Source organism: Epinephelus moara, chromosome 13 (assembly GCF_006386435.1).
Source record: "Epinephelus moara isolate mb chromosome 13, YSFRI_EMoa_1.0, whole genome shotgun sequence".
Classification (NCBI taxonomy): domain Eukaryota; kingdom Metazoa; phylum Chordata; class Actinopteri; order Perciformes; family Serranidae; genus Epinephelus; species Epinephelus moara.
Window position 1 is genome coordinate 1,060,070 of NC_065518.1, and position 27,500 is coordinate 1,087,569.

The following is a 27,500-nucleotide window of genomic DNA, read 5'->3' on the forward strand; positions in this document are numbered from 1 at the left end:
AACAAATGCTTTAGTAACAATAATAATAATAAAAAGCCTTGATTTGTATGATTTCACATAAAGAGAAGACAATATCTGGAGCCAGGCACTGAGAATCAAACACTTATTCAGGGGAACATGGAGCCATTACAGATTTTCAGTAAATTCAGACAATCTTTTCTAAGAACTTCCTGGCGAGAATTCTCTCCACAGCCACTCCTTGTTTGTCTTCCCCTCCAGATCTAAAGTAGGAAATGACTGCGTAAACTTCTCTGAGCGAGCAGCCCGGAACTGACCGTCAGGGAAGGAGAGGATGGGGTGGACGCCAAGATCCAGTCTTGACAGGCGCTCCAGGGTGGGCTGCTCAAACTGAGGGTCCTCTCTGGGGGTGGGCCAGCCACCACACATCACACAGCTGGGGTTAACCCTGCAGTTACACTGGACACAGCTGCTTCTCTGGGCCTGCGAGGGAAGGACACACAAACATCATGTCACTGTGAGTATTCATGATTCAACCTCTACATTAACACAACTATAAAAGTCCATATTACTCAGCGAGGAGCACATTTTCCACAATTTAATGCTCCACAGGAATCAAGTGAGTCACAGAAGAAAACATTTCACTCTTTGAAGCCACTGGCGTCATGGCGACAGAGTACCTGTATTTTTCAGACATGGTTTTTGTATTAGTTCTGTTTAGTTCTGACGTACAGAGCAATTCAAAACACAGAAAACAACAATAGAGGCAGCAGTACACTTCCTGTCCTCAAACTATAGTTTGTATTATTTATAACCCTTTTCATTGAGACAAAAGGTCAAAGCTCATTTCCAGAGGTATAAAATTAAATTCACATACATTCCCAGGTATAAAATAGGTGATATAAAGATACAGGACTGTATTTTGAGACAGAACAGTGTCAACAATAAGCAAATTACAAAGACAAAAGACAAAATAGAATTGCTGATAAAATAAATGTGTATATAGTTAATAAAAGAGCAGATGCACGATGGCAGAAACAGGCTTTAACTGAAATATCGACATTGGTCTGAAATGAACACTTCTGCCGATAATGACAATAAAACACTTTTAATTACGTGTCCAAACAGGTCAAATCTGCCCTGGTTGCAACGACTGTCAGGACTGTCTCAAGGAGAACATCATTCAAGCCTGCTACAGGAAGATTTTACAGTTTAGTTTGAAAATGTTCCATTAAAAAAAAGACAGAAGCAGTTTTCTTTTTTTGCCTAGCACTAGATTTTATGTCTGCGTCTACCAGCTGACCATCTGCATAATAGCAGATATTATGATGTCAATTCCACTTCAGAGGAGACTTGACTGTTCTCTACAATTAGGTGGGGAAAAATATAGATACATATTTAGGCATCAGCAGTCAGCCAAAATGACAAATCAAACATTGTGCACTAACACCCTCTAACATCTGGCTTTTGTATTTAATGAGAAAGGTTACGATCACCATTCACATCCAGGACAAATAACGCTGCAGTAGTAACTGGTATTTGTCGGCTCTGATCGGCAGTGATGGAGATACAACACCAAGGTGGACGCGCTAATTTTATTAACGACAGGCTGCCACAAAATACTGTCTGTCTCGAGCCAGACTTCAGCTCACCTGTCATTTTTCTCCGTCCTGACGATATCCTGACTGTTATTTGGGGTTAGTGGAACGGGGAGGACTGTGATTTGATTTCATGCTTTGTTCCTCAACATATAAATCTTTTAAGTTTGATACCTGTTGTGAATATGCATTGTGTAAACAAACTGAATAAAAAACTGTCTGTCTCCTTCCAAGCAGCTCTCCAACATCATCAACATCTAGTCAGCACCGAGTTTGAGAGAAAGACTAAAAAATTAGAGATATAAAAAAGGAGTGACCACTGTAACATTTTCATTGGTTCCATACTGCTTCCTCCTGCTTACCAGTCGGCCAGGACGTCAAATGTGACACACCAGTAATAAAAACAGAGAGGAATAGTCGTCCACTGCAGAGCTGCGATGGGAAAGGAGTCTGTCGCCTATTTTTAGCGAGTGTTCTCATGTTTAAAAAACCTGCATACACAAACTAATTTTGGTGGAAAAGGGGAATAACGTAACTCTAACAACACTGATTTCCTACATTCATCTTCCTCCTTAGTCTCTTATCGTCCTAAACCTCTGCTGTTTCTCTGTCCCCTTCACTTCTCCCACCCGTAAACTCATAAAATAAACGAAATAGCAACAACAAGGAGCTTCTATCTGCAGGGTGTGATATGAGAGGTCGTCAAACAGTATTAAACTGTAGGAGTCAGCCCTTTAATACATATCTTCTCCTCTCAAAATGTAATGTAGTGGTCAAGTGGTGTAACCAGGAGGTAGGACCCACTGTTTTTCTTTCCATGACACAAGTATCTGATTTTGATGTGATGAGGCAGTGAAACTGTTGTTGAGCTGTGGTGATTCTTTTTAATGTTTCAGATACACCAAGAATAATTAATAAATGTTGTGCTTCTGGTGGAGTATTAATAATTTCTAACAAGTGTTGTTGAGGATATCAGATTAAAAAGATGCAGCCCTGGGGCATGACACCAAGCTATGAGAGAGAGTTGCCTCTGAGGAGTGAAATTAATAACACGTGGGTGATACGTTTGATTTATGGTGTGTTTTTACATCGCAGTAATGTCTGAAATCATAAATTAACAGTGTAAGAGAGGAAAAATGGGACTGCATATTGCATTTCTGATGTTCAGTTAATGTTAAAGTGGCTAGGAAATGAAAGATTTAAGCAATAAGTACACAACACATTTCATATTAAAGCATTTTTAAACTTAATGACCCACAGAACCCTGAGGCGCCGCGTTGTGGAGGAAAAAGCCCGAACAATTAGCTCATGTTTCTCTTTTCCTCAACTAAAACTTGTGAGCTGTCACAAGGGTTATTTCCCTTCTTTGTTGTTTGCCCTAGTTTTTCATAAATAAGTCAGCCGTCTCTTGTTTACTCAGCTGTTAGTTTACAAACTGAGGAGCTAATCGGAGAGTGTAGCCTAAAACACACCAGATATTGTCTGAGAATAAAAGGCCACTTCACAGCTCTTTAACACAGATATTAGCATCAGACCCATTCACACAGACACATCCGCTCAGTTCCTTTGAGGTGAAAGCATCGCACCATTTAATAATGATGAATGTGCAGGCTGCACGCTCACATACGGCTGACCCGTCTGCAGAAAGAGCAAGCTCTAATCCATCAGAGGAGTCAAGCCTTGAAAGATGATGAGATTAATGTCGTGACAATGTGCAGCAGAATCGCTTCTGTTTGTTTAAACCACATTTAAAAGAGGTACACACTGAAACTCCCTGCTAGTGGTGCTGTGTAGTGTTTGTGTGTGTGCAGAGTGGAGCTATGAATGACTGGGTGCATCATATCTGTGTAAATAATGTCAGTCAATGTCAGCACTGAACCACACACACAAGGTCCCTGGTTACACTGGTCCCACGCAAATAGATCGTACGACTAATTAAAACATAGTTGTCCTCCAAGACCAGAGGCCACACCTGCAGTTTAACAATCGTAGAGACAATTCACTCACCTTGCCGTTAAGGTTGGGCACAGTGTTGGGCTGAATGAGCCGCCGTCGTCGACAGCTGACCAGCGGTCGTGTACGCGCGGCCACACACGTGCTGTCGTAGGCTGACGGCTGCTGGTGCTTGGTGTCTGCACTCTCTGCCATCCTGTCACAAAAACAACCAGCAGGAGAGCGAAATGAGGTCACAGATTTAAGACCTCCGAAATCAGATAGACACACATTTTGTCTCAAGTGACAACCAAGTTAATGAAATGTTTCAGTGTAAATCTATTTTTTATCTTTCTGAGAAGCGTCAACACAAGCTCAACTGAAGATGAAACAGACACTGATGGTTATCGTCTTCTCTTTTACTGAGTAAGCATCTAGACTTGAATTAATATTCAAATATTTAATGATTAAATCCCCATACCATAAGCAACAGTAACATCAGGCCTGCAACTAATGATTATTTTTATAGATTTACCTGCCAATCATCTCTTCTTGTAATCTTATTATCGATGAAATGTCAGTAAATAGTGTTACAAATTCCAACAGCTCTATAAAATTACTTGTTTTACTCAACCAACAGTCAAAGACATTCAGTTTACCATCATACATGACAAATAAAAGCATTAAATTCTCATATCTGAGAAGGCAGAACTAGTAAATATGTCATCTTTTTGCTTGGAAATGGTTAATAAATAATCAAAACAGTTGCCAATTACATTTCTGCAATCAACTAATTGATTAATCATTGCAGCTCTGAGCAACATCAGCGTCCCTTAATTACAAATCCCAGATATCCATTACAATCAAGATTTCTCAAAAGTGTTTCTCTGCAGATTTCTCTTCTCGGAACCCAAAAGGAGGTTGTGATTATGAGCTGTACCTGCTGAGGACGCCGTTTACTGGCTGTGCGTTTTGACCTTTCCAAGGGCCGGGCTCTGTGTTGGAGATGTGGGCGGCGCCTGTGTGCTCCAGCCGTTCTGAACCAACATCCTGCATCGACAGATAAGACAAAGCCAGTGAGACTACACCTTGTGCTAAACTGGCACGGCAGCGCAGGCTGACCAGCAGCACTTAGTGAGGCCAGGATATTTAAGGAAGCTACATGACTGAAGCACCCTGCTCCCGAGGCCTTCAATTATTCAGTCTTGATTTGTGAAAAAGGGCTCGGCTCTCCCAAAACTTAAAAAACCCATTCTGTACTGTCATCAAGATGCATGGCTGGGAGCTCCTTCTTCACACGCTTTCACACACAAATGAACACAATTTCATGGTTTCAATCAAACCTAGGTTATCCTGGGTTTGTCCTCATCGTTTGGAGGTTTCATTTCATTCATTCCACACTTGACACTTCCTCACTTTTTCTAGAATATTTATGATTCTGCTGTTAAAGCATATTATTGTTGTTTTAAAGGGGACCTAATGTGCTTGTCTTATTTTCTGTCTTATATTTAACATTAAAGCATCAGAAGTAGGTAAGGTAAGCAAACACCTCAGGCTTAAGACTGTTCTGAATACACTCCTTCCAACTTTGTCCCAAGCTCTCTAGACAAGCTGACATCAGCTCCTGACGGATTTCTTTATAGGCCCGTTTCCACCGCAGGAACTTCGGGGTAATTTTACGGGGCTGGGGCCGTTGGTGCGTGTCTCCACCGCAGGAACCACCCCCGAAGGACAGAGTTCCGGAACTTTTACGGGGGCTAAACAAGTCCCTGCCTCGGAGTAGGTACTCAGAACGGCCCTGAAAGACTCCTGGCTGGGGCTTGGGGTTTACTTGGTGCTGATTGGATNGCTAACATCAGGACGTCATCTGTTAAAAGCCTCCCGTTGTCGGATACGACATGAAACTACTCCATTTAGCTCAATCATGTTGTAACTAAGACATCCGCTGGAAAAAATATTTTCTTCACGGGCCATTTAGTGAGTTATTACACACACCGCTATCGGCTAACGGCGTCCCTACGTCCCCCCGGCCAAATGGTCGATATCATGGTCGCGCAACGATTACGTCACATCCAGAGCCCGTAACTTTACAGGAACCTTCCTCGTACTCTGCTCTCTCAGTGGAGACACGCTGGTTGAGAGGGCTGAGCGAGAGGACGTTCCTGTCGTAGTTCCTGCCCCCCAAATAGTACCAGGAACTTCTTCAGTGGAAACGGGCCTTATATGGTCATCTGCTCCAGGCACCTTCCTGCAAGTGTTTACATTACATACACTGCTACCAGAGGCTGTGTAAGAGTTTCTCGTTATCATTTTGATGGACAGGGTCGTAGAAATGACTTCATAATCTGATATAACCTATGATTTTAATATTAGCTGCTGCTGGCTGGTAAATGTTGTCAGTATTACCTCCCTGTCCTTCATCCTCCACTGCATCACTCCTTTTTTTAAAAATATTTATTATATTTATTGTTTTATATTTATATAAAGGCCCAAACACACCAAACCAACTTCAGAGAACTAGCAGTGATGAAGGCCCCCTGCCGCGTCTCCGTCAAAATGTTGCACATAAACACACTGCAAAGCCTACAGCTGACGGTCAACCAACACGTATGTTCTGCGCCAGCATGAGGGGAAATAACTCTCCACACCAGCAGACAGCAGCAGTGTGTATTCGTCATTCAACAAGGGAAACTGGAACTTCATCTTGACGCTAGTTAGCCAGTTAGCACAAGAACAGAGCATATTTACTGTGTGTCAGTGAACAATAACACAAACCATCACATAACTTTTATGCTACAGAGCTCATTAGCTAAAGAAAAATAGTCTGACCTTATGTTACAAGTTTGGTTTGATTACACTCCCTCTTGACTTTAGCTCTTTGTTTACTTTCCTCACTTCCATTTCTCTTCTCGTGTGCTGAGCTGAACTGCCAAACAGGGTGACTTCACTCACCAACAGTCTCAACAACATGCTGATATTGACCAAAAAAAGAAGAATTAAAAAAGGCGATGGGGGCTGAAAAAGGGCAAAGGTGTGGGACACGCCGCACCAACTAGGGCGGCAGACGCTCACGGCCCAACACTGACCGACAGCTGAGTGCATGAGGGCCTAAACAGCTAGTAACGGGTTTCACAACCGAGTCGAGCCTTTTTGGTGTCGACATGAGTTTGTTGCATCTGTTTAACAACTCGGTGTCGGATGTTAGACACTGCTGTGTTAGCTCGTGCTCACCAGGCAGACAATAAGCTGACCAGCCCTTCTTTATTCACCTCACAATTACGGTTTTGTTGTTGTTGTTTTTTTAAAGAAACTCCACACACTCATCTGCCATGACATTTTGCAATGGTATGTAGTGACAAAGTTCATCAATGTGAGGGCTAAAACAAAGGTGCACCCTCTTTGGCTTGAGCCAGCTACACAATGAGGTCAGGTACATGACATCAAGGGGTGATATTAATGATTATTAAAAGTTACAGCAGATTGCCCTCTGTGTTCTAATCTGTTGAAATGACAGACCACATTTACATTTTTCCATCACTGCAAATAAAAATGTTTGTCAATGACGGGAAATATTCAGTTAATGCGACCTCTGACTGCTACATGTAGCTACATGCTACCGTCAGGGAAACATGTAGTCTTGGTTTGATTAAGTTGTTAATTTCTCCCTGATTTCAGATCCTATTCCTGTTTGGTTGTGAGGATTTTAACTGGGCTGTTTTCAGGAGGGCGACTGAAAGAGACAGGCCCTTAAAAGGAGCTTCAGACAGAGGGTGAATACAGGTGTTCCAGCTCAGACAGTGTGAGGAATAGAAAGTGTTCTTTGACTATTAAAGCATGTGAATATGTTCTGTGAGAAGCCAAAAACACAAGAATATAATTAAAATGATCATAATAGGTCCCATTTAAATCAATAAGACTCGTAGTATTCAACAAGGTCAAAGTAAAAACTGACTGTCTGACTAATCCCAACAGTTGTCCGGTAAGATCTGAGGCCACACCTGCAGACTGACAAACATTGGTGTAAACAGTTCAAACACATCCAGAGAAACAGGCTCATCCTGTAATAAATTATTTGGCAATTATTTGGATATGAATGTTGTTGTTGACGGCGCTTATTACACAAAAAGCTCTTTCGTCTGATTCATTTCAGACCTGAGGGACTGATAAAAAGGAACAATTTCCTGTGAACATTTCACATTTCATTTCCACCAGATGCTTTGATCGACAAGAACATGTTGAATGCCTCATTGATTATCAGGTATCTATGAATAAACCTCAAAGTACAAAGAACAGTCAACAGCTCGCTGATATATCACCCAACACTCAGACAGTTAAAGACCTGGTTTAATCTAACATTTGCTGAGAACTGCATGCATTTAAATATTGAAAACTGATTGATTCAATGTCTTTTTATAACAAGCATTCATTATTTTCACACTTCATGGGTAGGTAAACTGAAATAGGCTGACATGTTATTCAAGAGAATGTTTGAAGCTTTAAGATTTTGTTTTTGGTGAGCCACTGTTGCAAGAAATCTCAGCTGGATTTTTTTAAGGCTCATTCTTGCTCTTAATGTAATTTATTACACATTAACTATGAGTTCTTTAAACATGGGTGTCTTTCCCTCTAATAGCCTTGCAACACTGAAACCATTACCATAATCACCTAATAAAAAAAAACAAGTAAATTTAGTAATTTTTGCCTCAATAATCACAAAGAACGCCCGAGAGCCTGCTGAGACTGTCTGACTAGGATGTAGCACTAAATGTTGACTACTCAGTAAGAGATGCTGCACATGAGAGCCAGATTTAAGAACTTTAAACTAAATTAATCCTAATTGATGAGTCTACTAAGAGGCTGCAGACTACACAAATTAATTTGGTTTATCCCCAGGAGACAGAATATGGCCAAAGCACAGCTGTACAGGAACACAACCCACTTTACTTTCACTGTGTCACATTTACCTGAGTATTTACAGGCTCTGTCTTCACTTCTGTCCCACCGCCAGGCGCTCCGCTGGGGGAAACACCACCCAACTCCACCGAGCCCTGCAGAAGCAAAACATGAGTGTTACACCTCCACAACAAAGACAAATATAAGGAGGATACAGAACAGAGAAACAGCTACATTATATTCTAGTATTTAATGGGGTGGGGTAACCCTGCAGCTTGTTACATCGAGTACGTGCACAATGTAGTGTGATGTATAACTTTTATATGAATCTGTATACTTCCAAACAACTCTATGGTAATGTTACCTTTGCCTCCAACCTCTGGGATCACAGCGCTTTTTCATTCTTAAGTTACTTACTTCACTTTCCACAGTTAGCTTTACACAGCAAGGTCAGCTGGTTAGCTCGCCTACATGACTACTACAATGAAGAAAAGCAGATTAAGAGGAGGGCTGTCAGCTCTACAGAGCGTTACTGTTCGCTTCTGCAAGACAGTGTTCATCAGTCAGTTTCATTTTTGGCAGCACCAGCAAGCACTGAATGTTAAAAAGAGCCATAGCAACCTAATGTTAGCTAAGCTCTGAAAATCAGGCTAACAGTGGTGCTACACTGAGTGAGTAACGTTAGCTGACAATCAGTAAATACCATGGTGCCAAATGTGGGTAGATTTTCTGTTTGGCAAGTAAAATCTCAGAAGGCTATCCACCACACTGGTGGGTAAATGTTTGTTCCAAAATAGTTGTTACTACAACAATGCTCAGAGTCTGTGCTGCGTTTTGGTGTCATGATGGGCGCACTGCTCTGCTGCACCTGTGCTGTCTGTAACACACACGTCTAAATGATGCTGTGCAACTGACCGTCTCGAGCGCTCCTTATTCTGCGACACTGTTTACTGTACAGAACATCAGCTGATCCGCTAAACTATCACTTGCCGCCAGTCTGCAGCTAGCTAGCGTCGTGCCCAAACTCAAGTAACAGAGGCCTCCATGGTCTGAACCAAGACGGCAAACTCTTTATTTCTTCCCACATCTTCAGCAGCAGCACATTAGCTTCACTTCTTCTGTTCTTACCTTTCACAATAAAAGCCCTTGACATTTCCACTGTATCACTGCTTACCAGAGGAAACCTATTTGTTCTGACCTTTTGTTAAAGTTTGTATTCAACATAATACCTCATTATCTTAATCAATGTACGTACGTAATGTGCAAGTTATTATTTTGGCCTGTGGATTCTTTCATCTAGCAGCCACCTTGGCCTGTAGGTCAACAAGTCAATTTCAGACACTGGTACATACTATGAACAATATATACAAAGCTAACGGAGAAAAGTGATCACTGATGTTGGAGGCACAGGTAACATTACTGTACATTTGACAGGAAGTAAACAGATGTGCAGTAAACACATATTATGCAAAACCGATATACCTCACACTACATTGTGCAAGGAGACAAGGGCTGAGGTGAGGAGAAAGCAGACCCACGTGTGGTTCAATGCTCACCACAGACCACACTTGCTGCAATGTTTGAAATGTACCTGACAGCTCCCCGACTTCAGTTTCAGTTTTATTCCTGATTAAATATCAACATGTTGACACAAACTTCATTTTTTGTTGAAGTGCGATCGCTCAGCATAACTTAAAGTACAGTTAATTTCGTATTGAAACATTTCTTTTGGTCCTTAATTTACCGTGTGGTTGGGTGTCCCTATGTGTATGTGTGTGTGTGTGTGTGTGTGTGTGTGTGTGTGTGTGTGTGTGTGTGTCTCCCACCGCGCACAACAATGTTCTCACACTATGCCCTGGTGACAGACTGACAGGCTGGGGGTTGTAGGGACAGGTTTGGGGGAGGGAGGTAATGAAGGGTTTTTTATTTTGGGCAGTGTTGTAAATAAAAAATATTCTAAATAAATACAAATGTTGACACTGACAAGTTTGGATTTTTTTTTTTTTTTTTTGAACAACTGAAACAACATCTTTGTTATTGTGGAGAGAGTGAAGCACTGAAAAATTCCATGTGTTTGTACCTGCATCAGTTCAAGTGTGACCAGTACTCAACCCTAGAATACAACAGTGTCCAACACAAGAGAGTGGAACTGACCTTGCTGGCGCGAATCTGTCTGTAGATGTCGGTCTGCTGTCGGATGCGGTACTCCAAGTCCGAGATGTGGGCCTGGAGCCAGTTCCAGTGGCTGATGATGGCGGCTCTCTCCACGGTGTAGCGACTCTCTGCCCGCTTCCATCTGGGGGACAAAAAGGGGCGTGAGTGCTCATTTTCAAAAGGTGACCAGATGACGTTCTGGATTAACGTGAGCCACAAAAAGCCTATTCACCATGAAAAGCACAAATGTAATGATTAAATACAGCTTCAGAGATAAGCAGAGTAATTGTTTGTCAGGTGAACAACTTTTCTGATAATCGATTAATCTCTCAGTCATTGTTGGAGCAATATTTCCACCCCCAAATTCTGTATTCAGCCTTTCACATGTGAATATGATTTGCTTTTCTCTGTTAATGTCACTGTTAAGTGAATATCTGTGGGTTGTTGCTTAGATAAAACAAGACATTTGAAGACGTCACTGTGGACTCACAGGACCTGGGATTGACTTAATTAATTTGATTGTTTCCTTTAGAATGTCAGTCAGATACAGTCAATTAATTCTTCCACACAGAATTATTATTCAGTTGTGAGTAGTGTGCAGACAGGTTTGAAGGACATGAATCGTCCTGTCAAACACTGAGATGAGATATTAATGAAACATTAAAACTGATCATTCTGAGCACTTCTGAGCCTCCGAGCATTTCCCCCGTCAGACTGCAGAGGTCAGTGAATCAGCATTATACAAAAGCTCCCAGCAATGGCAACTGCAGGCACCTGGAAAATCCTTCTTATCAAAAAACAACATGATCAAGGACGCATCACAAGAGTGGGAGAAATATACAAATGGGGATTTTTGTTGCAATGATTTGCCTGATGGCGAGCAGTGAGTGCCAGCTGGGAGCAGAGTACTCCATTTTACCAGTATGACACACAGAATGGGCATTTCAAAGGCAGACATGAGAGGAAAATGTCTGCTCCTGCACCGTGCAGCAGCGACCACAGAGGGCGCCGTTTCATCAAAATACGGGCTGCAGTGACCGTGGCTGAACAATGAAAAAAGAAATGACTCAGATGGCAGACAAAGATAGACCTTGCACTCCTCTGCGCTTTCTCCTCCCCACACCCGTCTCTGTTTTCAATTTTCAGAGCTCCACCAGGATGGAGGAAGTCGAGAAAAGGCTACTGCTGAAGAGACGGAGAAGGGGAGGAAGAGGGGAGTAAAAAGAGGGACAACAAGGACTGGGAAAGCTCTGGCAGCCCAGAGAGGAACAGACGGGCTTTAAAAGCAATCTACAGGCCACAGGGTGCTGGAGGGGGTGGGGCTGGGTCAGGGAACAGTGCGGCAGACACTGGGATAACCAATAATCCAACCAGGCATCCTGTCTTATTGTGGAGCTGAGCGGAAGGAGAGTTATTGTGGCTTTGACGCAGACATCAGCCACCAATCAGTGCAATGAAAGATGTCTTGATTCCTTCCTTTGCTCAGCCGCAACCTTTAGCAATCTATGGCTTGTTCACTGCAATACAGCATCAAGGACACTACTGCAAACACGGCTGCAGTGTTACCTGCTACTAGCATGTCCCGTTGCTATTCCACAGACTCACTCCTGTTCTGCACAGACAAACACACGTGTGCTGATCTTACACACTCAGTGGTGAATGTTCACTAAACACTGCAACACTCCTGAACACGCCCATGGCTGGTGCATCAGATCAATGCACTGACAATTCATTTGCATCCGTGAGTCCCCATGGAGACTCGTCTCAAAAACAACACTGGTGGTGGCGCAAAGTGTGTCGCACAAGCTACTGCACAAATTAGTCCTGAGCCCGGGTGCAGTGATGAGTGGACAGCCCACCTACCAAAAGGGAGAATGGGCCAGGTGCGATGCCCCTCGGGGCGAACTGGAAAATGATCTTAAGCTGATTCATGTTCTCTATGACGGAGAACATGTCTCAACATTGGCCTGCTTTCAGAGGAGAATAAGGCTCTTTACAAAAGGCACAGGAAAGAGACACCAAGACCCAGAGCTGGAAAGTAACTACAGTGAGTACATTTACTCAAGCAATGTCTAAGGTATCATTCTGGGGTACCTGCACTGTACTGGAGCATCTACATGTTCTGCTTCTTTATACTTCTACTTCACTACATTATAGAGGCAAATATTGAACTTTTTACTGCACCACATTTGTCTAAGCTTCAGTTACTTTCTGGATTCAGATTTATAATACAAAATATAATGAACAAATAATGGTGTTAGTGTCAACAAGACTTTAGTGATCACCAGGGGGAAACTCACAAGCTGCACAGCAGTATAAAATATATACAAAAAAAATTGAGAGTAGCCACACATTTCCAGCTGCAACATTAAAGTAATGAACACACGAATGCATCAATAATCATAAAACACTTTTTTTTTTAACAGAGTATAGTCTCCTTCATGCATGCACTGCAAACTTGAAATTATCTAGACGTTGCCCAGAGGAGCTGTATGTGAGAACGCCAATGCCCGATCAGCCGATTGGGACACTGAACAGACTTTATCCTGCCAGCTCCCTCGTACAAAGTCCGATTGAACCCATGTGTGAATAGAGCAGGTAATTGTCCTGAGGATTCACAAAGATCAAGTGGGCATGTTGACGTTTCTGCCACGAGACTCTCATGAAACTGGAGGAAAACAAACATCCCAGGGTGAAGAGGACGGGTCACTGACACAAAGACAGCGTTAACAATGTCTCACTGGTGACGAGACGAGATTCAGGAACTGCTGAAATCATCAGATGAATTTAAGAAACGGCAAGAGACTCTGTTGTTTATGACCAAATTATGAACCAGGTACATAACTGGGTGTAGCACACATCATGTCCTGCCTCCTATACATACCACCCAGGCACCACCCTTCGCCTAAACCAAACAGAGTATGTCAAGTCGGTGAGAACGCTTCTGACACAGATTATCTCCTGAAACTCCGGACAACGTCCAGACCTGATTCTCCAGACACTGTCCGGGTTCATATGAGAAAACATCTTATGTAACAGCGTATTTCAACACTGTGGTGTTATTTTTACTTGAGCATAAGATCTGAGTACCTCTTCCACCCCTGCCAAGACCTGATGAAGAAAGGGGGGAATTAAGGTTGAAGGAGAATGCACAGCACGGTGGATCCCACCTCCAGTTTCTGGGCTGAATCATGAGGATGAGGTCTAAGGCCCGTACTACAGAGCAGGGTGCGGGGTTAGCAAGGTGACTCCAGGGTTAACCCTCAGTTTTCAGTACCATGAAGTTGATTCAGTTTTTAGCAGGTAAATCATCATGGTAACCTATGCCTAACAGCTAACCTGCTCCAGAGCGGGTCAATGTTAGAGGATCTGATCACAACCAGTCAACACCCTGATCACTGACCAATCAGATCACTGAAAAAATATCCCAACGTGGACAAAAGTCCCGAACAGAACATTATTTTTCCAGGCCTTTTATTTCCACTCAGGTTTTAAAACAGATTGTTCACGACACTGAACACATAATGATGATTTTAGCTGCATTGTTATTGTGCACCGTTTACTTTTTCATCCCCGGAGTGATCGCGGACAGTGTGTCTGATTTTACACTCTGATTCATCACTGCAGCTCAGAATAACACGAGACACCTGAGTGATGAGAACTGGAAAATAAAAACTAAAGCTTGTGTTTTATTAGAAAAATAATCCACATACTGTTGATTGGCTCCTGTAAATTATAAATGCAGCAGTTCAGCCACAGAGACCTCAACAGTCATTAACTACTTTCCCACTCTTCAGTCGCACAAACTGTCTGGCATTATGTCTTAATGTTTTTATGTGACATATTCAGAGTTGTTTCTTCCTTATTCAACTAAAAAGCAAAGAATACTCAGTCTATACCCAAAGATACACTGTGCAGGACCAATGTATAGATTCTTAGAGAGGTGATCACTCTGAATCATCACTTGTGACCCACTAAGTGTGTGTCAGTGTGTTGATCTACAGAGACTGCCCTCTGCCTGCACTTTCTTATTTTCTGTGTTGGGAACGTTAATGTGCTCAGGTGAGGTCAGGGCTCTATGAAAAGGTCGCGACCAGGTGCCAGACTATAAGCATAAGGCACCCAAGAGACAGCACCCAAAAAACGCAAATATATCAAGAGTGAATCTGGGGATGGCTTTAACTTTTATTTTCACTGGCAAGTGCGTTGACAAGCAGTAACCGATAATCCTGCTTTGTATGCCTTTAAGAAATATTATAAAACCTACACATATTCTTGGCCTACTTTATATATTTGGAAATAACTGCTACTGTTTCTACATCATTTTATTCTGTCGTAAGATTAAAGGCTGTCGTTTACATTTTACTACGATTAATATGACTTTAGCTGTCCCTGAAACAGAATATTCCCGCACGTAATTAGTTGTGATGTTCTGATACAATCGGGGCCGATCAACGCATTTATTAACTGATCAGGATCGTGAATATTGGGCTACATAGAGGATCCGATTCTTTGTTTAAAGTGAGCTGTCACAGGTGTTTTTACTCGCAAAGCTTTCATGCAGACACACATGAGACGAGTCTAAAGCTCCTGTGTGTGTTTAAGAGCGGGGTCTGAGCCCCGCCCACAGCAAAACACAGCACGCCATAACCAACAGCAAAAAGGCAGCACGAGATTGTTAATTTATGTTTTTTGCCAAAACTATGAGCACTCGTTCATTTCAGCTCAGTGTGAAAGTCTTGTGCGTTTATGGTACATGGTGTTCATCCAACCACAGCCAGAGAAGAGACAGAACCAACAAAAAACACTCTCACCCCGCCACTGTGCAACAAAAGTGCCCAGAGCAAAAAGCACATATGAGATTCATATTAATGTAGCCTAATCTGTGCAAAAGATGTACAGAAAAAGAAAATCAACACTAAATAAAATTCTGCACTGAAGCAACAAACACTGCAGACTAGGACACTCTCTTAAAGGGACAGTGACATTTCCTTGAGACAGCAACAAGGCCAAACAGTTAAAGGACAGGTTTGTTTTTTTTAAACCTCTTTATTTTGTAAAAACTTTATAAATAAACATTAAGGAACAGACTGTATGCAGGGACTATTTTTCTTAATGCATTGCAGAATTGACAAACATATACATTGGACTGATTTTAATAACTTAAATGTACTAGAAGTGTTCAGCTGTGATATCTAGAAAACTTGAGGTGTCAGATAGGGACTTGTTATCGGCAGACACTCAATATTAAATGACTCAGATCGAGGGCAAAAAAAACCCCCACTTAATCGGGACATCCCTGATAATTATTATCATCATCTAATATTATGTTAAGTACTTTAGCCTCTTTCACATGAACACACTCGTGGCTGGATACAAAAACCCAGAGCCGACTGAACTGGTTGATAACCAGCTTTGTTATACTGCTTCTCCAGACGGCCAGCGTTAGTGTTAGTGAAACCAGATAATGAGAAGATATCTTCGGTATGTTGAACTTGCTTTGTTGCAAAGGCCTCTAATTTAGACTTGACATGCCAAGTGAGTTAAAATGAACAAGTGAAGAGAGAGAACACATCAGTTCTTAAGGTGCCGTGGACAACAGCTGCCAACCACTAGAGTAGATTACAGTGAAAAGGAAGTAGGAAGAGCTAAAACTGTAGTACAATATAAACACAGAGGCCATTACAAGTCCGATGACCTTAATCGTCAGAGTGACGAGGAGGAGGATGAGGAGGAGGGGCCAGCTAGCAGCATTGAGAAACCCCCCCTCCGCACACTAGAGCTCCATCCCCCCCTAACCAGGACATATTTTCCTCCCCCCGACTCCCACACACACAAAGCACCAGCGGCAATCACTACAGCCGTCGTTTTGTTGCTGTCAGCACATTCTCCATTGTGGTGCTTCTCTGGATGCAGCACATATGTTGCATGGTGCTGGTGCTCCCCTGTACCATACTGTCCCCACCAAAACCCACACGACCGCTCAAAACACGTGGCCTAGCTCTCCGCCAAAAACTGACAGGCCCCTGGGCTGAGAGCTGGCCCCTGAGCCAGCTGACCCATCCACACCTGATATACCTTTCCACTGGAAATTTACCATCAACAGGGAAGACACGTGACGCTCCTTCAAGCTACGTGAACCAATTTTCACTTTCAAAGACCCTGACATTATTTTAGCTGCTAGCTCTTTTCATATTGTGCTAGGAGAGAGGGACGCACAAAATCCCATTTCTTTCGCCATTTATGTGCCAAATCAAGCACATTTTTGTCAACAATGTGTTTCTGCCCTCCTCAACTCTATTGTGTGTGTTGGTTAATACTGCAGGGGGGAGTACTTCCTCTCCATATGGACACACAACTGGCTGGTGGAAGGAGATTAACTTTCTATGCTTGATGCTTGTAAGAAGCAGTGTAATTATGCCGTGTACTTTATATGTAACTCTCAATAAACAATCATCTGCTCTGCCATTTTTTGTTCATCCCTTCATCACTCAGCACCGTGAGCAGATGTTCAGCAGAGCGTATACATGCAGGTCTCCTGTATGAAAGAGATGTAAGTAATCAGAGACAAGGGCTCTGACAAACCCATAAACCTTAGCTCACTCCACTACAGTGACACTTTGCTGCACTATTATATGTTTGCTGCTGTATTTTATAAGCAGCAGTTTTATCAGAAAATTCTACCTGCAACAGTTTTTAAACAGGAACACACAAGCAGGGTTCCCACTCTTTTCAAGAGATCTTTTTCCAGGACATTTCAGTGATGATCTACTGCATCATACAGCGTCTGTGGACATTCCCATAGGAAAGTTGTAATAGAACTAGTGCTGGCTCCCAGCGGCAGTGATGTGATTGGATCCAAATCCGTGTACTTCCATACTTCCACGACGAATGGCTGACTAGCTTTGCCTTACAGCTGCCTACACCGGAATTGCTGTTCCCCAAATTGTTGTCCGTAGTACAACAGAAAAGGAAGTGTTCAGTGCATCGCACGAAGAGATTAAAATGGATATAACTTCATTTGATTCAGCTATATTGCAGAGCTGCAACGCCTCTGTTACATGTAACACACGTGCCGTACCTATGGCAACGCCATCACGTGGTCTGGATATCCCCGCCCATTTCTATTACAAAACGAAAGATGAATGTCCCCAGACTCCCATTCCGAAGTAAGGGAGGCTGGTCACTATGTGGGACCCTGCTATAAAGACATGCAGTCTATGGCTGTAACTCATCTCTCACATGCTTACAAATTATGACCAATAGAGTGGTGCAGCTGTGAGTTAGCATTTTAGCACTTTAGCGATTACATTTAGGCTTCAAAAATCACAAACATGGCGTTGAAACAAAACATTTAAGTATGATAAAGGTTTGTTTGCCTCACAACTTTTTTCTGCAATAATCCAAAAGGAAGAATGCCACAGGCTCCTTGACGAGGGAACCAGGGTGACACTAAGTTCCACGTCAGCCTACAAAAAAACCCCACCATCCCTGCAGCACTCTATTGGTGGAGGAAAAAAGCACACACCACCAGATGTACAGCACTTCACTTTATTAATACTGGTGCAGTACCCTTTCAAAACATGCTTCTTTGGAACAAGCCGACTGCTCTGGGTTTCTCAAGAACCGCTCATCCAAACAACTTCACTTCACATTATTCAGAGTTTAGTTTTGATGTCAGCCAACCTGCATGTGCAACCATGTGACACGACTTAAAGAGTGTATTCACAGATTCACAGCACTGCCACGACATGGCCAAGAGCAGCCTATTCAAAATACTCTCGTACATAAACTACCATCTGAACGTTAACAAGATCCTGAACATGACTTAGCCCTGTGTTATGGGAAGCTCTGACAGGAAGCCTTGTAGTTCATTCTCAGCTACAAGAAAAGAAGAGAATGTTGACAAAATTTTCCAGGTCAACACAAGAATTTCCAGATTTTCCAGGACCAGTGGGAACCCTGCCCAAGGCATGTGACATCATTTAAAATCTTCCAAAATATGAGAGTTTATTTTTCTGTTCTGATGATTTAAGTCATATTAGCTTTAATTTATGGAAAATCAATAGATATACAATACATAAAAAGTTTCAATTAAAAAAATATTGATGCTTGTCAAACATGTTTCCTGTAGTTCCTATGCACAACACAGCAAGAACAGTCAGCATAGACCACAGTAACTATCAGTAAATACAGAGGAGGGGGTGAATGGAGCTGCCTCTCAACAGCACAAAATATGTAGCTGTCCAGCTTGTGTCCATCTTACACTTGCTTCTCATTTCTGGACCCAGACAGCATGCTAAAAAAATAATGCACAGTTCTGAGATGTAGCTGAATGTGCAGCTTGGATCTGTCCTAATTCCCTTGTTCCAGTGAGGTTTACCAGATGTGCCACAACTCTAAAGTGCTGCTATTAATTAAAAACAGGATTTGGAAGTCCACACTTTGGCAAGGGAGGCCAAGAGGAGAGGGTAAGGGTATCCAAACCACCCTGCCACAATAGTTCAACGCTTCACAAACCTACAACTTCCTTTTGAGTGCACTGTGTGGCTTCATACATCAGAGGGAACAGATACTCAATAATAACTCAGAACATGGTGGGGAGGGGGGGACACTTGATCAGCACTGGCCTAACTGAGCCAATATCCGAGTTACACAAGGCAATTATCTTGTTTTTATGTCCATTAAGTGACAACTAATGACTCCATGATTTCCACATCATCATACCCATGTTCACATTTTGAAACCTGAGCTGTCTGAACAGAAATCCGCCAGAGGAACACGATTATGACGAGAGGTGAAGCAACAGAAAGGCCTACAGACATTCTGCTTTTCCATATGAAACGAAAAATAAAATCACTTTGCAAGTACGCTTCACAAACCATTCAGTCATCATTCATGCTTAGTAACAAGAACAAGGGAAATCAAAGCAGCAGCTGTCATTTTAATTTATTTGTTCTCTAGAGTCAAGGATTTTCAAAAGCACATTAAAAGAGCTGAAAATTACCCAGACACTGAAACATTTAGGAGCGAGTGATAATTGCTTTATTTTTCAGGTTTTATTCTGATGTGCCAGGGTGGCTGGCTGGAGTTTCACAGGACAGCTGGTTAAACTCATCACGAACAGGAAAAAACTGCTCGGGAGCCGGGATTGTGAGCGACGCAGGCCGACAGGGTGTGGGGCAGGAAAAACTAGAGAGGGCAAATTCAGCCAGAGAGCTGCAGCAGTCATTACATAAAAGAGGGGGGTTATGTAACGCCTGTGGGTTCGTGTTGAGGAACTTGGGCCGAGCTAAACACATCCAGATGTGTCAAACGGGACAGAAACCTATACAGGCACTCACATACATACATAAATACACACACACACACACACACACACACACTCACTCACGTAGGAATGAGAAAAGGAAAAAAACATATCTAAGCTACTCAGACTGCAGAGTAATGCTGAGCCATAAGCATGAAAGGCACGCTGTAGTCTCAGCCAACCTAGTTACCCTAATTCACGAGCAGCAGGCAGACTCTGCGGACTCTGGATCATCCAGCCCCAGTTTTATCATCTGACAGACAAAAAGCCTGCAGAACCCGGTGCATTTTAGTGCTGGTCAGATAACAAAATTCCCGACATTTTCATTGTTCTGTCTATGAGCCATTATGTAAGCTCTGAGATTTCCTGATGAGCATTATTGTTGCCTCAGAAACAAGAAACTGTGCCCACTCGTTTGAGAACAACCCGTGCTCCATGTAACATGCCTAAATAAACACACTTTCCGTGAATATGTAATTGTGATGCATTAACCGTCTATGTCAATTTGCAGCTAGAATAAAAGCAGACTTCATCTCTGAAGCTAGCAGCACCCACACCCTGCTAGAGGCCATTGTGGACGTCACATTCACAGACAGACACACTGGCTAGAGCAGAAAGGCCCTGCAGCATAAGCACGACAACAGATGTTGGCTAGCCCCCAATCCTCTAAGATACGGGAAACCACGTCTACAGTATAGACAGGGATGACAGGATTAGTTGTAAGCAACGCACTGCATCCAAACAAGCAGCCCAAATAGGTTATTTTCCACACTGCTGTCAACTCAGCTGCTGACGTTAAATAATTGAGGTGCTTGGGACTGAAGAAGACATTACATTGTCTGTAGTGTTGACTGGTGTAGTGCTGTAAGCCATTAATTGGTAACTGAGACAAAATGTCAGTTGTGAGAATGTGGCATTATGGTTATATACACACACCCTACTTCCTGAAGGACTAACGTGTTCACATTGAGGAAAGGGTTGGGAGCTGAGAACCTGTTTTTTACTCGCTGTCAGATGGATGATTATACAATGTGCATCAGACGGCTGCTTGCAGAGGCATTACAGATGAGCAGTTTTAAATTTCCAAGGCAGCTTTCACTCGCTGTACAGAGAATTATTAGGTTTACATGTGCTACCACTTGGCAAACATTTGCAAACCTCTGAGTAACGGATGCTTCTGTGACAGCAGCACAATAACTTTCGAACATGGCTTATTTGAGAACATCTGCGCACATTAACGTCGCTCTCTGAGCCTGGTTTATTGTGCTCAGATTGCATAACGTTGCTGTATAGTGTGGCAAGTAATACAGGCCAAAAAACAAGACTCTTGTCCTCATAAAACATGGCTCAACCAGTTGTCAAGTGCGCTCAGTTCTGGGTTATTTTTATGAGTGAAAAATGACATTGGGTTGCTTAACACATCTCCTGCAGGGAGGGCACTTCTCAAAATTTGCTTCAGCAGGCTGCTATGTGGGTCAGCATCTAAAGATCAGAGTTACTGATTAATTAATCAGTCAACTAGATTAATTATAAAATGAATTCAAAGTGTTTGTTCTTCAAATGTTCTGTGGTGTAATAACCAACAAATAAGCCCTACACATGGCCAGAGGCCCTCATGGGCTACTGTAGTACAGTTATCAGTAGCCATTTTAACACAGAGGTCGCACTATAGAGGCGCTGTGAAGTCCCTTCTTTATGCCTCCTTTCCATTTTAGCATTTCTAAAATGGACCAAACAACAGTGGCATGATGTCACTCCAGTGTGTGATTGTAGACAGCATGCCGGCATTGCGGAAGCAAAAAAAGCATATGGCGTGATGGGCATGACAAGTGACACAACAGCGTCTGACTCTAGTGTGACATATGACATATGCTTTGGCACACTGATCAACAATAACAATGTCATAACATGGCAATAACAATCATCTACCGGCTCTTTTACCTGGCGACTGATCTCATCTTCTGCTTGGAGGGTAAGAGCTCCCGCACCTCATTGTTTTTCCAATGTGCTAAGATTTTTCTGCCTCTGTTAGCTGCAAACTACTTTTTAAACCTCCGGTGGTGAGTGACACGCATAACACGTTGTCAAAGATTAACACCAGCGCCGTCATAATCAGGTCCTGCCTAGTGTCCCATTTACACAGACATCATTTCGGTGTTGATACCACCGCCGATGCTGGCTTGAAGGTGAGACAACTCTGCCCCTCCACTCCATGATTGTACCTTTTATACAGCAAAAAGAGGCAGAATAATGGTGTGAAATTCTCGCCTTGAAGAAGCAGTGTAAAGGGGCTAGTAACTTCAGCTGTATTATATTTAACCACACATGCCTGACTACTGTAGTACACCTGGTCTGTTAATGTGGTTAATGAACATGCTAGCAATGTGTTATGAGTGTTATGAGTTGCGTGGACACAGTTACCATTGTGAAAGTGGCAGAGCCAGTGGATACCAGCTCATGGTGCTAACTCCATAAACAGCGCTAAACAAGTGTAACAGTACTGACTAGGGGTGGGGGAAATTTCCGATTCTTAGATGCATCGCGATTCGGATGTGGACGAATCTGAATCGATTCACAAACGTCCAAATTTTGATTATTTAAATCTGTTAATTAGAGTTATACAGAAGGTTCTAAATAATGCGGAACTAAGAAACGCGGTACGTGTCATCTCCAGGACACTTTGGGATGCGCGCCTGGAGCAGACATGCCGACACGCCACAGAGGAAAACAAACATGGCTGACCGCTACCTACCTCGCCGTGAGAGCTGAACAGCTTCTTCTAATTTAAAAGCAGATGTGTGGAAATACTTCGGCTTCTACAACGCTGACGGCGGAAGCGAACTGGACAAGAGCCACGTTATATGTAAGCTGTGTCGTGCTAAAATAAAATACTTTGGCAACACAACAAACATGAGAAGCCATGTAACTCGATTCCACCTGACAGAGGAGTCAGGGAGACGGCAGGCTGTTGTTGCTGCGGCAACTAGTGGCGCTACCGACCAGAGAACAATCGAGGAAGCAATTAGAAAGCTGCCACCCTCATCGGAAAAGGCGAAGCAAATTACGAAGGCCATCGCGGCATTTATTGCCAAGGATTTGCGTCCTTATTCTGTCGTGGAAAATCAGGGATTTCGAGCACTGCTGCATACACTGGAGCCCAGATACACCATCCCATCCCGACGCTATTTCACCGACACTCTACAACCAAACCAAAACAGAAGTCATGGCCTCACTGTTGAAGGCAGGTAGGAACGCAGTTACATGTGATGCGTGGACGTCTGTCGCCACCGAATCATTTGTTACTCTAACTATGCATTTTATCTTGTGATTTAAGATACCTGTTGTTACCTTTGGTTCCGTACAACGAAGTTGTAACTTTCCAGTTTGCAAGCATTTTCATTTATGTTTAATAAAATATAATGGAAATGAATTCAGCTCTTTCTTATTATAAATGCGCTGTTTTTAAAAATTGCAAGTGTTGAATGCTTATTCAGTGAGACAAAAAGAAATGTGTGTTGTGAAAAAGTGCATCAATATACGTAAATTAAAGATGCATCAATAATCGTTTTATAATCGAATCGTAGCCCCTGAATCGTAATCGTAATCGAATCGTGAGGTGCCCAAAGATTCCCACCCCTAGTACTGACAGAGCTAACTGGTAGCCAGTTATGTTAACCAGGGAGGCACCAGATGGTAGCCACTTGGCCGTGTAACAGCAGTAACTGTCGTTTTCAGCACAAAGCAAAGTGACAGCAATGAGCTCGCCAGTCGGATACCTACATGCACTAAAATGTGCACGTCCAAACCAGATTACCAAAGCAAATCACAGAGAAGATCACATGACAACACACACAGGCGTAGCATGATGTCATTCTCTGCTCAGGACTCCATTACTCCTCTACATCTTTACATTGCACATAGCAGTTAACTACTAGATTAATGCTGTGAAGTGTCAACTACAGAACCTTTAACTCAAGCTTCTTCACTGAGGTGTAACAACACCTATTCTTAGGTGCTGACGGCGTGGCAGTTAACAACAGTGACTAAGGTTGCAAGAATCTGTACCTGCTTTACAATAAAGCCCTTGCAATGGCTGCCTTTCTGGTAAAGCAGGAACAGGATGCATCATGTTTGCTGTGACAGATGATAAACTGCAGCACAGATTAGAAAGAAAATGAGTTTGTTACCAGTAATTTTGCCCAGTTAATTTAAGGACATTAGAGGGAGGATGGTCAAGATCAGAGAAAGGCGCAGTGATGACTGTAATAAGCTGGGCAGGAGTCATGTCACCATTGTACTGAGGTAGCTGCCTTATCCCTGCTGTTAAATCCCAATAATACCTCAGCGCCTTCCAGAAGCTTTTTCAAAAGTGGAAGTACATGTAGGTAGTACTAGATGGGCTTTTTGGAGGCTGCAAAAAATATGATTCATGCTTGAGCTCAGCAAACAACCAGAGCTGCATGCTTTTCATCAGAGCATGAACATGATACAACTTACAACAATAGCACTATCTGATAATGTACAACACAACAATCTGTGCTGGAGAGGTGCTACGACCATGGGTTAAATCCTAACCCAGGTTTCCAGATTAGGAGCACCAGCACAAAATTTAGGAGCACCAATTAAATCCACATGCAATGCAACACATTCATATTTTTCTCCATCCTAACTGGATTACTGATAAAAGCTTTAGTAATAGATAATTTACAGACTGTGCTGTTTCATCTTAAAGGAAAAGGTCACAAACTCTTAACTACATAGCTCTGAAGTTTGCTGCTGAACTTACCAATGTTTACACCACAACTATTTAGAAATGCAGCACAATGCAAGGTGCACAAATGTGTGACTTTAATTTTGACAATGTCCCAAATCGATACAATAAAATTGCTTGATTGAGTCTGTATGTCATCAAGAGTTTTCCTTAATTAAAATGTCATAATTGGCACAATTTTTTTTCCAGCAACCAAAAGAATAAAGTAATTTCCCTCACAATTTAGTCAGATTTCTTAATTTGTAAGGGACACAGGCAACATGTTTTAGAGTCCCTGTGAATATAATCTTTTTTCCCCCACACGTATTTATTAAGTCATCTCTGTCTTAACACCTTATTTTGAAAAGCGGCCATAGTTATGTGTGTATCCTCCGCCATTTAAATGCATTTCTGATAAAAGTCAGAATATGATGGCTGGTTTTAGGGATGCACCGATCCGATATCTGGATCAAATATCGGCCCCGATATCATCAAAATACATAGATCAGGTATCGGAAAATGCAACATATACCTGAGGCGATGCCTTCCCTTTAAATCTACTACGACACGAGATACGTCATACGTCATGGAGCGAAGGAGAGAATCTGCTGTGTGGAGGTATTTCACACTATTTCAACTAGCTGGTTTGACTATGGAGATGCAAATGACAGCTAGCTTGATGCAGAAACACCATCTCTTAACAATCAAGAAGAACAGGAGGACAGAATATGACCCAGTTTGGCTGACCGAAAAAAAAAAGCTAGCCGTCCCTCGCATCTCCGCGGTCAAGCCACCGCTAACGTTGGAGAAAACACAGGCGGAGCAGGGCAAAGACTTAGCAAGTAGAGCAGACCTAGTGTGTATTTGTAAATTAAATCTAATGCTCCACACTAAAATGAGAGTTCGGTTGTTCAAAGAAATCACAGTAAGACACGATCTGCCTCTCACAGATTGTGGTGCTCTGAATAACCGTACAGTATATTCCACATGTGCTCTGAATTTATGAAAAGTCCAGCTGTGCCCAGAGTGCACTCAAACACTTGGAGTGACTATTTAGAAACACACCTGTCGAAATGTTGCTTGCAACACACACACACACAGACACGACACTCGCTTCCTCCTGGTGTTTCACATGATATAATACAATGATTTGTAAAAATCAAAACAAGTGAAAAACAGGAAGCATATTTGCAAGCTGCACTGGTGCTCCTAGTTATGAAAATTAGTTGCATATTCACCACAAATAGTGGAAAATGTGACTACTTGGTTGCAGTCTGAATTAATTAATTGACCGACGCTCAACTATAAATCATTACCACCTTGAGCTTGTTTACACCTGGTATTAACATGCATCTTGGGTGATCAGATCACAAGTGGACAGTGCTTAACACAAATGTAAACCACTGAGACACATCGTAAAGTGATCGCTCAAATCATTTGCCGAGATGGACTGTGATGCATTTGACCACACATCTTTTGTAGTGTAAATAGATTAATGCAGGACGTGGTGGTTGTTAGCAGCTGTGTCAGTACATATGGAGATATCGCTGTACAGAGAATTCAACACATCTTCCATAGGGCAAATAAAATTAAAGGTCATGCACAGTTCGTTAAATTTGCCATAAAATGGGAAGGTTTTAGAGGGCTAGCACGACATCACCTAAACGTGACTAGCAAAAGTAACTAACTAGAAGACACATGATAGACACAGGTGTGATCAGCGACGTGTCTCAGCTGTCTTCGTGTGTTTGTATCACTGAAATGCATGTTAGCACCAGGTATAGACCTATAATTAATGCACCTTTTAACCTCATTTTTCTTAGTATGGGATTTATTTTTACGAGATTATTTTATCTAAGTACACTTCGTACCAGCCAAATTCATTTGTATCGTTTTAATCTAAACAATATATTCCTAATTTAATGAGAAAGTTCCTTTAAATGTTGCCATTTCCATTTTCTATTATTACGACTCTTGTGTTGCTGACTTCTGACAGATCTCATTCACTATTACAAACAGGTAAGCCTAATTCAATATACTCCTGAGTATTTAAAGATGATATACCAATTGTGGAAAGCACCTTCAACTTCCGAGGGTCTCCATTTTCAAACCTCTTCTAGATTATATGGGCTAAAACTGGGCTGGTGAAAATCAAATATCATGATAGTGTTTACCAAAGTACTTCAATATCAAGATGATATTGTGGTGTTGACTATTGGTGCTTTCACAAAATATTTACACAATGACATTTTTGCTAAATACTCATCTGTAATGTGGCGGTAATGACTAAGAGAGTAAGGGCTAAAAATAGAAAAGCTAGAACAGACTGGAAGTTCAGAAAACTACATCATTTAACTGTAATGCAGCCTTTAAAAACAAGGAATAGATAACACTTATGATAATACCATATCCAGAGTCAACAAGGAAATCTAGTCTAATGTCACAATATCGATATGATGTCGATATATTGCCCAGCCCTGGAATAACTAAATTTCATGGACAATATAAAAGAACTGTTTTGATGGGATGTGAATGATAAATTGCTTTTCCAGCTAAATTCAAAGTCATACCTTACAGTAAAACTTTTATGGTAGGGCTTTAACTTAAATACAGTTATCAATTAAACAGCTTTTATTAGCTCAATGTGTAATTTTATGGCTTAAACCTCGTATAAAACATCTACATCAAAGAAGACAGGGTTGCTTAGTTACTAAATGTGTACCTTAAGTCATGGTACAGTGCACTGCCCAGCTGTCAGACCTACATAGCCTTTACATAATGAGATGGCCTTTTTGAGTCAACATACTTCCTCCTTGCAACATTTTCCTTTACTATGTACATGATTACTTCTATATCTTAACATTGTACATTACAGTATCTCACATTACTAATTGTGGTCCTTATT

At 42.1% G+C, this 27,500-nt stretch overlaps 1 protein-coding gene across 1 annotated transcript in view; it reads right to left on the reverse strand.

Moving 5' to 3' along the window:
* Window positions 1-27,500, reverse strand: part of kansl1a (KAT8 regulatory NSL complex subunit 1a) — a 45,504-nt gene that overhangs the window by 11,913 nt on the left and 6,091 nt on the right. The window contains exons 3-7 of the mRNA XM_050059323.1: window positions 10,536-10,677; window positions 8,453-8,536; window positions 4,429-4,538; window positions 3,564-3,705; window positions 276-441 (exon numbers count right to left, since the gene is read on the reverse strand). Coding sequence (XP_049915280.1) covers window positions 276-441; window positions 3,564-3,705; window positions 4,429-4,538; window positions 8,453-8,536; window positions 10,536-10,677 — 644 coding nt within the window. The remainder of the gene's footprint in view (window positions 1-275; window positions 442-3,563; window positions 3,706-4,428; window positions 4,539-8,452; window positions 8,537-10,535; window positions 10,678-27,500) is intronic.